At 31.8% G+C, this 13587-nt stretch overlaps 2 protein-coding genes across 2 annotated transcripts; both read right to left on the bottom strand.

Annotated features, from left to right (window-relative positions):
* Positions 1 to 4845: 4845 nt before the first annotated feature.
* Positions 4846 to 5976, bottom strand: LOC136975271 (sulfotransferase 1C3-like). Its single transcript, XM_067270305.1, has 2 exons — positions 5892 to 5976; positions 4846 to 5804 (listed from the first exon to the last, which is right to left on the bottom strand). The coding sequence occupies exon 2, from the start codon at positions 5800 to 5802 to the stop codon at positions 4846 to 4848; it is 957 nt and encodes a 318-aa protein (XP_067126406.1). The 5' UTR covers positions 5803 to 5804; positions 5892 to 5976.
* Positions 5977 to 10226: 4250 nt separating this feature from the next.
* LOC136975269 (sulfotransferase 1E1-like) lies at positions 10227 to 11190 on the bottom strand. Its single transcript, XM_067270303.1, has one exon. The coding sequence runs from the start codon at positions 11169 to 11171 to the stop codon at positions 10242 to 10244; it is 930 nt and encodes a 309-aa protein (XP_067126404.1). The 5' UTR covers positions 11172 to 11190; the 3' UTR covers positions 10227 to 10241.
* Positions 11191 to 13587: the final 2397 nt, after the last annotated feature.

Below are 13587 nucleotides of genomic sequence, written 5' to 3'. Positions count from 1 at the left end.
CATCTACGTATCATTCACAAATTAATTAAGTAACGTGATCAATAACCTGGCAGCGGTTTATATTACATTTATTTACATCATCATCTTGCAACACATTCTCTTATTTTTGTAACATTAATTGTTTTTGTTTTGAATATATTTATATTTAAAATAACTTAAATAATTTACTCTATCAATACTTTAGCAATCACATAAATTAAATTTATATCTAGGAATATTCTTAAAGTTCTTACAAACAATGAAATATACTAGAAGTTCGTTAGTCCGATACCAGATAATCCAGAATGTCTGGCAATCCGGAATCTTTGAAAAGTAGCCGATAACTCGGGATTATCTAATAATAATCCGGCTTGCTATTATTCCGCGAATCGAAATTTGGAATTCTAGTACGTGTTTTGAAAACAAATATATTCATTTCTGTATATTATTATGAAAACAAAAATTATGCTGTGTAATAGGGCAGTGTTTTTTAACTTCCTTCTAACAGTGACATCACAAACTCGGTAAAATCTTTCTTATGGCATCTCTACTTCTTTATTAATGTAGAGTTTGTGTTTTTTTTTATGGGTCGCCTATAAATACGTCCGCATTTTTCTTGAAATTTTTACACCCCCTCCCCCCTTGTCTGTCGAAGTTTTCGTAACCCCCTCCCTTCTTCGGACGTCCAACGAAACTCGATGCCCCTTAAAACCTTTATCAGTTTATGAATGATAGATACCATAAGTAGAAATGAAGCATACCAGAAACGTTGAAATAAATATAATAAAAGGCATAAAGTATATAAAAGTTAATGGAATAAATGGATGTCCACTGACGCTTAACCCCCCCCTCGTCCAACTTGTAGTAATCCTTTTCTTCCCTTCCAGTGTAGAGGCCATTTATGGACATCCCTTTAGTAATATATATAAGAACTTTTCTGGATCGTCCTTGTATGGAGCCCGGTAGTAGAGCGATCCCCTTTTATGGAGGTGTTAAGCACTATTTCGCGGACTCCTTATGTGTCGTTGTGGCAATTCATTAACAATAACATAGTCGGATTTCAACGTATTTCTCCGTGCAAACGTTTTCAGTTACCTGTCAATTAAACACAGTATAAGTTGGAGCATCAAGCTCGGGGTTGATGTCATATCATAGGCCTATATAATTTTATAACTGTAGATGTGTTTGTATTATTATTTCTAAATTAAAATATTTTAATGTCACGAGAAAAAAAAAGTCATTGTAATTACTATGACAAAATTAATGTGTTAGTGTAAAATGTTTTGCAATAAAAAAATGCGAATTTAGGCTACATCATATTTTTATGGAAAAGAATAAAATGACCATTATCGCTGTTTATAAGTACAAAAATATATGGAAGAGCAGCCAAGATTAAATTCATTTCTTATATTAGAATATTCTAATATAGAATTTAACTTAATACGAATTTCGTCAGCGTAAAGTGATGCCCAAGTTGCATGTAAGTAGTAGGTATGCGGGCCACAAATATTTTGTGTATTCCATAAACACTATAAGTATACCTATTCTTTCATATTTTTTCATGGACCTGAGCCATAGTTTGCGCATCACTGGCTTAGAGTATTAACGTTTGTATAAATGCCACGATATTCAGTCCAGCAGTTATTCCTTTTTTTTTAATAGTTCATGTACCAGATAATTCTTTATAAGGCTGATTGTAACTCCAGGAACTGACGTTAAGTTTAATGCATATTCTATGAGAAGATCTTTTCCCAAAAATTCTGGTAAACGGAAGCAGATAGAACCAAACAATCTCTTGTGTTAGAATTCTATTCAATTATTCTATGAAAGTGCGGTTCAGAATTTTGAAAATCGAATTTTCTACTATTTTAAAAATTTATAGAAAATTAACCAACTCCATTGTACAATTTAAATATCGAGTAGAATTATTTAGACATTGTGGAAAAAGTAAAAAAAATTCAACATGTGAGTGATTAGGATGAAACTTCCATAAACTTGTATGCATTTTGAACAGAGCATGAAAATCTTCGTATAATTTTATTATTATTATTTTTTACCGACATTATGATTTTAATTTGTATGGAAAGATAAATCAATTAAATTTAAAAAAAATTATTATTATGATTAAGATACTTCTGCAGTTGTTAACATGATCAATTTTCTCCCCTTTCCTGTGTCTAGTAAAAAATATTTATCACAAAAACGTATTATTTATAAATAACAAAAATATCTTTATCACATGCAAATTATATCATTATGAGTAATATGTTAAAATAATAATATTGTTGTTGTTATATTATTTTTAATAAAAATAACAAAAAAATATTTAGTTTTATTTGGAATAAAATAAACAAGTATATTTTGCAAATCAGATATTCAGATGTGTTTTTATGTGAATGTAGTCAGAAGTAAAGAGGAAATTCGTAAATGCGCGTGGCAGAATTTCCCTCGAACTGTAACAGGTTAATCAGATCGAACAGTTTTTTGATCTTTATGTGTAATTCAATTTTTCTTAATAATTACAAAATATACATGTTTACTAAATAGTTTTATAAAAATAATCATGATCATATAATTTCAGTTTGCAGAATGTGATTGTAATGCTAGTTTTTCTATTGATATAAGGATGTTGATTAGGAAAGTTTCGTTTTACGTGTATTTAATTATAATTTATATATAGTAATCAAATTTTAACGTTTTTTACAGATACACAAGTGAATATTACATGTATGTTAATAGATAAAGTAGAAAAAATGCATAAAATTCGTTGAATAACTTAGTTTTTCTTTCGTTTATGACCGATGATTTGCGAGTTTCGGCACTCAGTCAATAATTTACAAAGATTTTATTATATTTTTCAAATCCAATTCACAAAAACTAATCTCGTCAGAAACACCGGTTGAATATCCGTCACTGATTTTCTGTTTAAAGACTAATTTAGAAATGAGGAACGAGAGCCAGAATTCAGTTTAGCACTCTGATGAATTCCTTTCTCTGTTATAAATAATTTTCATTGATAAAATTTACAAAATTAACGATAATTTATTATTTAAAAAGATTGAAGACTGAACTCAAATAAAAATTTCATGCCTTTACACATCCTTGGGATCACAGTTAACATGAGCGGAGACGATCGTTTCTTCTCTGTTTACGAATATGTAAAACTTCTTAAAGATTCTTTAAGAAATATTTTTACAAAAATCCGATGCCAGAAAGTCTTTTAAACAATTTGCACGAATGAAAAAATTTTATTTTAAAAATAACTTTCGTATTATTAATTATTATAAAGTGGCAAAAGGTTTAATTTTGAGGGTAGAGACGACTATTGCAAAAAAAATTTAAATATTAATAACCAGTAAAATCTTCATTTAGTCCGGCGGAAAAGAGAGTAAGAGAAAAGGAGGGGAAGAAGTTAGGAGAGGAGATAGACAGTACAGGAAGGTAGCATCCCTCTGAACGGCGTACATGTGGCTACTGCATCTTTTACGTTTGTTGTTGGCACGCAATCTTTAGCCTGCAAGGCCGTATCCTCCGAAGGGTCTAAAGGAAAACCTTGAGCGTAGAGAACACCAATAATTGAGGGCCGCCGCGAGTAGCTAAGTGTAGAAGTTAGTGCCAAGTGGCTGTTAGTAGGAAGACTTATATCTACTTAATACTAATGAAACTAAACGCAAGAGCGAATCTAATACTATTAACAGCTAGACATACAGTGTGAAAACAAACGAACACAACGACAACCTAGACGAGACGAGACGAGACGAACGGGCGGACAGATAAACGAGCAAGACCCCAAAATTTATTTATTTATTTATTTTTAAACGTTAACTTTTACTAAGTAAACTAACCTACCATAACTTAGGACGAACCTAACCAGAAGACTAAAGCTAACAACCCTAATCTAATTTAACCTAACCGAAAACCAAGCTAAGAGTCCCTAATCTAACTTACAACTAGGACTAACTTAAACTAACCGAATTTAGACTGAAAAGAAGACGGAAAATAAGAATTAAAATACAAAGTTGAAAGGCGGCTATATACCGACAGTTGAAGCAAAGCAAGGGAAAGCTAATTACCATCCGTGCCCCCCCCCGGAGTGAGTGCTCTCAAGAGCCTCACTAAGGAATATGAATGCGAGTAGATGATGGAACATCGTACGCGTGTGAATAAGTTGGTGCGGGTTGCAAGGTTAGTTGTACCCTTCAAGAATAGCCGCTCTCATTAAACTACCCTTAATGTGGTTGAACCTATTGCAGCGCAAAATAAGTGAAGTTGTGTTTGGTCCTCCCGAATACCGTAATGCATTGTGGATTGTCCCCAAGGTTAAATCTATGCAAGTATTGCTTAAGAATAACATAGTAATATTATTACATTATATTGCATTTTTAGGCTTTTTTATGCATGAAATACAGCGACAGATATCAATGTTCTTAAATAGTTTAATTTTAAAAACGAGTAAAAATATTCTAATACCCAATTTATTGTCATAATTGGAAATTAACTGATGTTTGAAGTCCTTATTGGACGATGTTCGCTTATATGATTAAAAGTGGAAAATTTATTTCATTCAATTATTCATAGTTTTAACTAAAATCCGTGATAGTTAGAGTAGATTATTTTCATTATTTACATACAATGTTTACGGTTACAAACAATATATTTATTTCTGTTTAAATTACATATGATATATTGTTATAAAAAGGTGGTTACAATTTAAACCGTATACAGTAGTATCTGGTGATTATATTGTAACCTAAACTTCTATTTAAAAACGTAATATAATTATATAACATCGTTAGTTTTCAATAATAATAATTATTATAATAAAAATTATGATTTTTTTTTTATGAATGTAATAAGTCATTAAATTTATACGTTTAAATTATTTTCAAAAATATCTTTCCACAAATTCATGACGTCGCTGTCTTTTGTTCGTTCCACAATTTTTTCATTTAACAATCGTAATTGTTCTTCATTAAAGTGATTTTTCCAATCGCCAACAATTCCTTTTCTAACAAGAGTCCCGTTTTCTGTATTGTTTTTCTTTTCATTTAAACTATGTGCAACTATCATCATCCCTGCAGGTAAATTTTGGCTTCGAAGCCATGTTTTGTCTATGTCAAAAAACACATCAATGCTATTCTTGCTGCTTTCCTTCATATAATCGAAACTGCTGTAACGAATAACATTTTCTAATATTGTTGGATCATTCAAAATACTTTTTTCGTATTCTTCTCCCATGAATTTGGCTATTTTCAATATTTCCCCCTTAATATCTTTCTTGAGATCTTCGTACGTTACAAAATGGACGTTGTTGTCATTTTTATGTTCGTACCAGCCAAGAAGGTGGTCGAAATAATCGCCTCCTCCTAAATTACCTTGGAGAAATGCTTCAAAAAATTCCTGGAAACTTAGTTCTTTCTGGGGAAATGGAAGTAATTTCATAAAGTGATAAAACGAAACACAACAGTCTCTAGGGTTTCTGGTAATGTAAATATATTTAGATTCTGGAAAAAAAGGAATAGCAGAAAATGGTAAATGTGTTTTCATGGCTTTCGGTTTTGCCATTTCTATGTATTCTCCTCCCACAATTTCTAAATATGGACAATCTAACACGAAATTCAAAGGATCTTCCGATATTTGACCATTTCCTTGTATTAAGTTGACTATATAATGTATCCAAGTTGTTCCACATTTCGGATAACTAACGAGAAATAAATCTCCAGGTTTTGCTTTATAATTCATTCCAGACGAAACGGATTCTTCAGAGAAAAATGTAAACGTACGTATTCCATTCACTTCCTGGTAATATTTAATCTTCTCCATTACTATAAATTCATTATTCAGTTATAATCTATACTTAATATAATATAAAATAATTATTTGTTACGTTTAATATGAAGTGTTCTACTTACTGCTTTCTCGCACGCCAGTAGTATCCAATGTACAGTACACAGGAGTGTTAAGAATTGGAAATAAACGTCGTATCTAACGATTAAATGTCGTTAGTTATGAATCGTATTCTTTTGTCGACCTCCCGGAAAGCGTCCCCCTAGTCAGATCGCCCAAGTGTTGCGTTGCCGTAACTTAACAAATCAAACAAACAAATTTTGATATTTGATATAACAAAATATATAATAAACTACCCGACACTATTTTGCATGAAAAATTTAATAAAATTTCTATATAATTTTGTAATTCTACACAATAAAAATAAACTTAATTATAAGCCAGCTGGCTTATAATTAGGTTTATTTAGATCGTTCCTTTAATAAACAAAACGATAACAATTTTTAATTTTATTTTTTACGTATTATTGAGCTATCGGTTTTGAACACCAGTGGACAGAAGCTTCGAGAAGGCGTGACAAGACGACTCAAAGTTTAACGACGGGAATTGAAAGACTAGAAGAAGAAACTACATATATATATGGCCTGACTACTGACTTGTATTATTCAAATAATACTAAGTAGAAGAAGTCAATAGTCATATTAATGGTGACAGTGCTTAATGTTCAGGCATTTCATTATTTTTCTAATGGTTGTTTTGCTGATTTTTACCAAAAAATATGTTTTTGTTTATCATTGCTCTTGAAGTTTTTTGTGTCATTCATATTTATATGAAAGGTTCTAAAATTCGAATGCTTATGTAATATTTCTTTTTCGTGTGAAAGTAAGGTTAGTTGGTTGTGTGGTAGTCGAAGCCAGAAGCTCTCCTAATAATTGTAACCTAAAATACAGAAATAGGCATCTTTCTTATATAATTTGGATGAGATGCCTACTGGATTTAAGGAAGAAATGCGTACTTTTCCCGAAATATTTTATTACGATCCAGATGAAATTGATAGTAATTTTGACGATTATTACGTACTAACACGAAAAGTGTTTGATAGTAATTTTAACAACAAGCTTTAGGGTCTCTTGTGTTATTTCGTTCTTTTCGAACGAAAAAACACGAGAGACCCTAAAGCTTGTTGAAGAGAAAAGAGATCTTAGGCTTAGAAGAGACATTTCCGAAGAGTTGGAAAAATAGTATAAGGTAAAGTGAAATGAAGTGAAAAAGCAGTTAGGATGGATAAAGCGAAACGAAATGGCTAGAGGATCAGTGTAGAAACAGAAAAATATTATGGAGAATATAAGACTAGAGAAGTATATAAGATGATCAGAAATGGAAACCAAAGCAAATGGCAATGAAAGATGTGAGAGGAGAAGTTTTAGTAGACAGGATGGAAGCCCTACAGAGGTGGACAAGTTATTGCTCTGAACTATACAAGGAAACGTTAGATACAGATGTATTAGAGAATCTAGTAGATGAATTAAGGAAGATATCGCCACCAAATGTTGAAAACGAAAATGATATCATGAGGGAGAAAGTTGAAAGGACAGTAAAACGGTTAAAAGACAATAAGAGTCCCGGACATGACAAAATCACAGGAGAAATGATTAAACATGGAGGAAAAAGCTTAATTGACGAGATACACCAAGTGTGCAATGAGGTCTGGAAAGAAGGAAAGATACCTAACGAATGGGCAAAGTCATATTGGTGACAATACAGAAGAAAGGCAGCATCTTAGAGTGCAAAAGTTATGGAACGATTGCCCTAGCAAGCCATATATGAAAAAATTCTACTGATGATCTTAAAGGAGGGACAATGTAGTTTGATGGAAGAACACTTAGCCGTAATGATAGTACCTGCTGTGTTGTACTTGTCTTTCCTGAAACCTGCCTGATCATCTGCTATTAGTCGAAAAGGAATGAAGAAAGCAGAAAAACATCTATTCCTGCTTTGTGGACTTTCAGAAGGCATTTGAGAGCATAGACCAAAAAGCCACCTTGGCAGCGCTAAAATCTTATGAAGTAAATCATAAACTACTAAAGCTGCTAAGTTATATTCATGATAATGCAGAAGCAGCAGTGAGATTGCGTGGAAAACTGGTTCAAAACAAAAAGACGCACCAGACAGAGAGATGAAGATAGTTGGGGATATAGGATAAGTCTCTTAGAAAGAGCCGTGGATCAGATGACGCAAGAGATGCAGGGAACATCAGTTCAATAACCTGAGATTTGCAGATGACATAGTTAACAAGGTTAGAAAGTCAAGAATAACTAGAGAAAACATTACATCTGCTTAATGAAGAAGGAAAAAGATGTGGGACTGATTGTCTTATCATTATCAATAGCAAAAAAACTATTTGGTGGTAACAACACGGCAAGAAACATCCTAGTAGATGGGATGTTTCTTGTCGTGAGCTTTACATATTTAGGAAGCAAACTAACCTATAATCAGGATTGCAAAACAGAAATAGCGATTAGAATAGCCAAGGCAAAAACAAATTTGAAAACAATGAACAAAATCTGGAAAAGTAAAGCAATTAGTTTGCAGACAAATTTAAAAGTATTGAACAGCTGCATCTTCTCCTGCGTGCTGTATGCCTGCGAGACATGGGTAATAACAAAACACATGTAAAGAAAAATATTAGCATTTGAAAGACACTGTTACAGAAATATCTTGCAAATAGGATGGATGCAGAAAGTCACAAACGAAGAACTTTATAATATGATATATATGAAAAAGAATCCCTTACAAAAAGTTATACAACGAAAACTTCAACTGTTTGGACACATCACAAGAATGAATGAAAACAGAAAAATTAAGACTTTATGGTATTATGGATGGATCCAACAAAAGAGGCAGACCATATAGAAAATGGATTGATGACGTGAAGAAATGGTGTAGAGTGAAATACAGGAATTGAGAAAATCGGCAACGAATAGAAAGATGTGGAATACAATAGCGGAAACGGGCAATGAGCCCAGGGATGATGAAAAGAATTTATAATGAATTACCAACGATCGCCTTAAATATCGGGCTATAATCTGGCTAATTAAAAGAATTTAATATTCCATACTGTACTCTTCGCGGAAGATTTAAATATGTCATTCAACAAAGCGAACTCTTGAATTAAATTGAATGTTAGGTCCTCAAAAAGAGGAATAAACAAGTGTTTTTTTCAATGTGGCTTACAGAATTGTGTTCGTTCTCAAAATCCGTTCCATCGATTTCTATTAAACTTTTCCGTTTTCATTAATTGCGACGAGGACTCCATAACTTTAATAAGAAATGGGAGTCCATGACTTCGTTTTGGAGATATAAGGTCGTAGCACGAGCGCGCGCGACTTTGTCATGCGACGTTCGACAGTCACTAGCATGCCTTCTATAAGCTTAGATAATTGAGTTCGTTCTCAAAATTGAATGGACAAATTTTGATAAAATTGTGCCATCTTCCATTAAGGTGTGCAAAATTTATTGCGATATTTCGTAACATCCATCGTATTTGTACCAAAATAATCGTCTTGAAGCAGTTACGCTCCTTGATGGGCATAACGAATAAACTGAACGCAATCTGGTGCTGACTAACTGTAACGAAATGAGAAAATATGTATAATTTTTTTATTAGTTTTTATTCTTTGAACTTTTATTATACGGCAAGTGCCAGATTTTCACAGCTTGGTACGAGTACAATCTTCGTAAATCCGGAATTTATCATCCTTTATTATTATACAGGGTGGGAGGTGTCCCAAAAGTTTCCACACATACAAAGGTAACGTGTAACTTTATTCACAAAACATTAAAATGTCAGCATGAAGATTTGTATCAGTGGATTGACGGAGTAAGCAACGAAACACATGGGGTAACTTCTAGCAGGACTTCCCACGCGGAAACTGGATTTTGTTTAGGTATTAGACACACGAAGAAAATCCAGAACACTGCATGGTGGCCAGCCCTATTGGTCAGGCACAAACCAATAATCAATAATTTTATTTATTCGGCCACCGGTGAGCTCGATATGTGTCACTGTATGGAGACTTTTGGGGCACCCTGTATACACGATACAGAGTGTATGTTTTTAAACTACTAGTAAATAACATCACATAAGTAAAACTTCAGTTAACGAATTACCATATTTTACAGACTAAGACGCACCTGAATTTTGGAGGCAATTTTTCGAAGAAAAAAGTGCGTCTTATAGTCTGTAAAATACGGTACTATCTTTTAATATAACTCTTAAACATATAGAATAAAACAAAAACAAAATTTAAACGATTTAAATACAGTCTCATTATATGGAAAATTTATTTCCTTTTTAATTATTACTTCATAATTATTTTAGTTAAAAATTTTAATGGTTTTTCATATTAAATTCAATACAATCAATCGATACTATTATAAGACATTTAAAATTTAAATTATTTATTATAAATTTTTCAAATATCTTTCCATAAATTCATTACGTCGCTATTTTTCGTTTTTTCGGCAGTTTTTTCATCCAGTAGCTTTATTTGCTTTTCATTGAAATGATTTTTCCAATCTCCTACGATTCCTTTTCTTACAAAATTGCCACTTCCTTTATTTTCTCGATTTTTACTTGTTGATTTCATCATTTCTATCAATGCATCGGGTAAATTTCTAGTTTTAAAAATTTCGTCTGCATTCAGAAACATTTCCATTACTCTATTGGTATCTTTTTTCATGTAATCAAAGCTACTATAATAAACGATGTTCTCTAATATAGTAGGATCATCTACAATACTTTTCTCGTATTCTTCTCCAATAAATTTCGAGATTTTCATAATTTCTCCTCTAATATCTTTCTTTAAATTCTCATAAGTAACAAAATGCACGTTTTTGTCGTTTCTATGCTGATACCATTCGAGAAGATGGTCGAAATAATCGCCGTATCCTATACTACCGTCTATAAACCCATCAAAAAATGTATCAAAACTTAAATCTGTATCTTTGGGTAATAATAACTTCATGTGATAATAATAGGACACGCAACAATCTTTGGGATTTCTTGCCACGTATATATATTTGGCTTCATCCGAATACGGTATTGCATAATATGGTATATGCGTTTTTATTACTTTTGCCTTTGATTCTTCGACGTAATCGGCACCCACCATTTCTAAAAATGGGCACCCTAAAAAGAAATCCAAAGGATCTTCTGAGACTTTGCCTTTTCTTAAGATTAACAAAACTATATTATGCATCCAAGTGGTTCCACATTTTGGATAAGTAGCGATGTATATTTCTCCAGGTTTGGCTTTATAATTCAAAGCTGATCGAACGGCTTTTTCTGGAAATGCTTTTGGCATTGGAACTCCTTTAACATTTACACAGAAATTGCTTTCCATTTTGTCTATATAATTAATAACACCTACATGAATTTAAAAAAATTATATAAATTTATTTTTAACACGTAGACATGTTTTATTAGTAGTATTTATCAGTGTTTCTCATCCCAAGTTTAACAGAGTTTTCGTCCCACTCGTAAGGGGAGTCATTCATCTATATACAATTATATTAGTTATAAGACTTAATAATACTATAATCCTAACGATGTTTATGAAATAAATGTCAGAAAAATTTGAAAATATTTTCACCACCACTCGCGATAAAATTTCGAACTATATTCTCTTTTAGAGTTGAATATCTTGTATTTGTAAATATACAAAATATAACATGTTAAGTGTGGCATTGTCTACTAATACACACATTTTTTCGTATTTTTTTTTAAATTTTTTGTAAGTAAAGTGTCTTTATGTCTTGTAATGAAATAGATTGTCAGTATTTTATAAAAATCGTAGATAAATTCTTGTAAACTGAAATCACTTTCAGTCGTTATTACATATCACGTACAACAGAATAGTTATGATGCCAATCTTCTATAGTAACAACTGCTTAGCCGAGATGATAATGGTATTAATCTGCCTGTCTAAGAGACAGGTAGGTTAATGCCATTCGGATATGGGTGTGGATCGTATTCTAAAGATAAGCGATAGTTTGACTCGACTAAGTTGGACTTATCAGTCGTTTTCTCCATTAAAGGCCACAGTTTTACTTTCCCGGTTGTTATGTATATGTTACTATGTTATTAGCATTTATAGTGTTTTATAAATACAATATAAAAATCTACCCTTATAAATACAATATAATCACATATAAGTTGAAATATAAGACAGAACCTGTAGACACTGAAATAGGCCTTAACCTTCAGTTTTTTAGAATTAAATTTTTATGCGTATAATTTTTTACATGTTTTTGAGATAGCCGAATAAATGAGACCTCGTCCAAATAGTCCTGCTGCTGACCTACTTGCCATAGGGCATAGTATAAGACAGTCCAACTATGAGAATAAAACAAAAATATGCTGACTTTCTTTGAGGATTTTAGCTTAAATATAATAAAATATCATTCATTATTAGCTATTTTATCAAGAAAAAGACTGATATTCTAGAGTACGTGAAACCTTATCTTAGTAGCTTAAAGTTAGCATTTATAATTTTATTGCTGGTGATTTACAGAACTATTGGTATGTTATTTTATTAACCCACATCGTAAAGTTGAGAAACACTGATATTAAATAAACAGAAAATTACTTAATAGAAACTTACCTTTACTTTTAAAATCAAACGAGTTGTTTATCGCTACAAACGTCAACTGAAGGAAGCTCTACATCCTACCGTTTATCATTAAAATTAATCAAGTGACGTGGATCAATAACCTTGAACCGGTTAACTCGCCCATTTACTTACATCATGCAGCGCATTTTTAATCTTGTCAACCTCACTTTTATTGTTTTAGATACGTTTGTTTAAAATATCTTAATATCAATAATTTAACAATTAAATTATATAAAATAAATTCATATCTTGGACTCTGAACATTCATGACGTTCGTACAAGCAATTGAAATACAGTACCGTCCTTAATTCTAGGACCCGATAATCCGTAATAATGCAGTTATAATTCGGCACGATATTTTACAAATCGGGACGTGGTGTGCTGAAGACTTCGGACGAAAATACAATACGTGTCTGGAAATAAAGAATTATATGCGCGTGAATCATTGATAATGTTGAATTCAGGCAATAATCTTCAACATTTATGCAGTTTTTCAATCTTACACACAATAGAGTCATGCACTGTATCATATTTACACTTCGTAAACACAAGTGAAGCATAGAGCGGTACATTTTCTACCCTCCTGTTTGTTTCAGTGGGCTTCATTTCCACTGGTACAAAATTTACAACAATGTCTGCATTATAGTACATTTTGTACCAGTTACAGCACAAAGCCACCCTGTAATCCATTATTTTCGATAATCTAATTCTCTAGGTGCTACAATTAAATAACTTATACCGAAAATAATGGTTAAATCAAAGTTTTACTATCTTAAATATTTTGAAATGCTGTACTACATAATTTACTTAATAAATTAGTTTAAAATAATCTATAAAATGTTTTCATTTTTAAAATACAGATTTTATATGCTGGATATATAACTGATTCTGTCTCTCAAGTGTAGACAGCATTAATTGTCTATTATAAAATGTAATAAAGCTACCTTGAATTCGTTTAATCACAGACTTCCTACTGTCGAAATACGACGTCGAGTGTTATAACAGAAATCCGAAGTATTAAAAAAATAAATTATTTAAATATTGCATCAATGACAAAAATTCCATGCCTCTCAGTTGATTCATATATACATCATCTGCCTATTTTACTTTCCCGGATGATACGTAAGTTATAAGTGAGAGAAAACAT

The sequence above is a fragment of the Centruroides vittatus genome, unplaced genomic scaffold (genome assembly GCF_030686945.1).
Source record: "Centruroides vittatus isolate TY-2023 unplaced genomic scaffold, ASM3068694v2 contig_369, whole genome shotgun sequence".
Classification (NCBI taxonomy): domain Eukaryota; kingdom Metazoa; phylum Arthropoda; class Arachnida; order Scorpiones; family Buthidae; genus Centruroides; species Centruroides vittatus.
The sequence above is the reverse complement of the archived record's forward strand: the minus strand, read 5'-3'. Positions and strand labels throughout refer to the sequence as shown.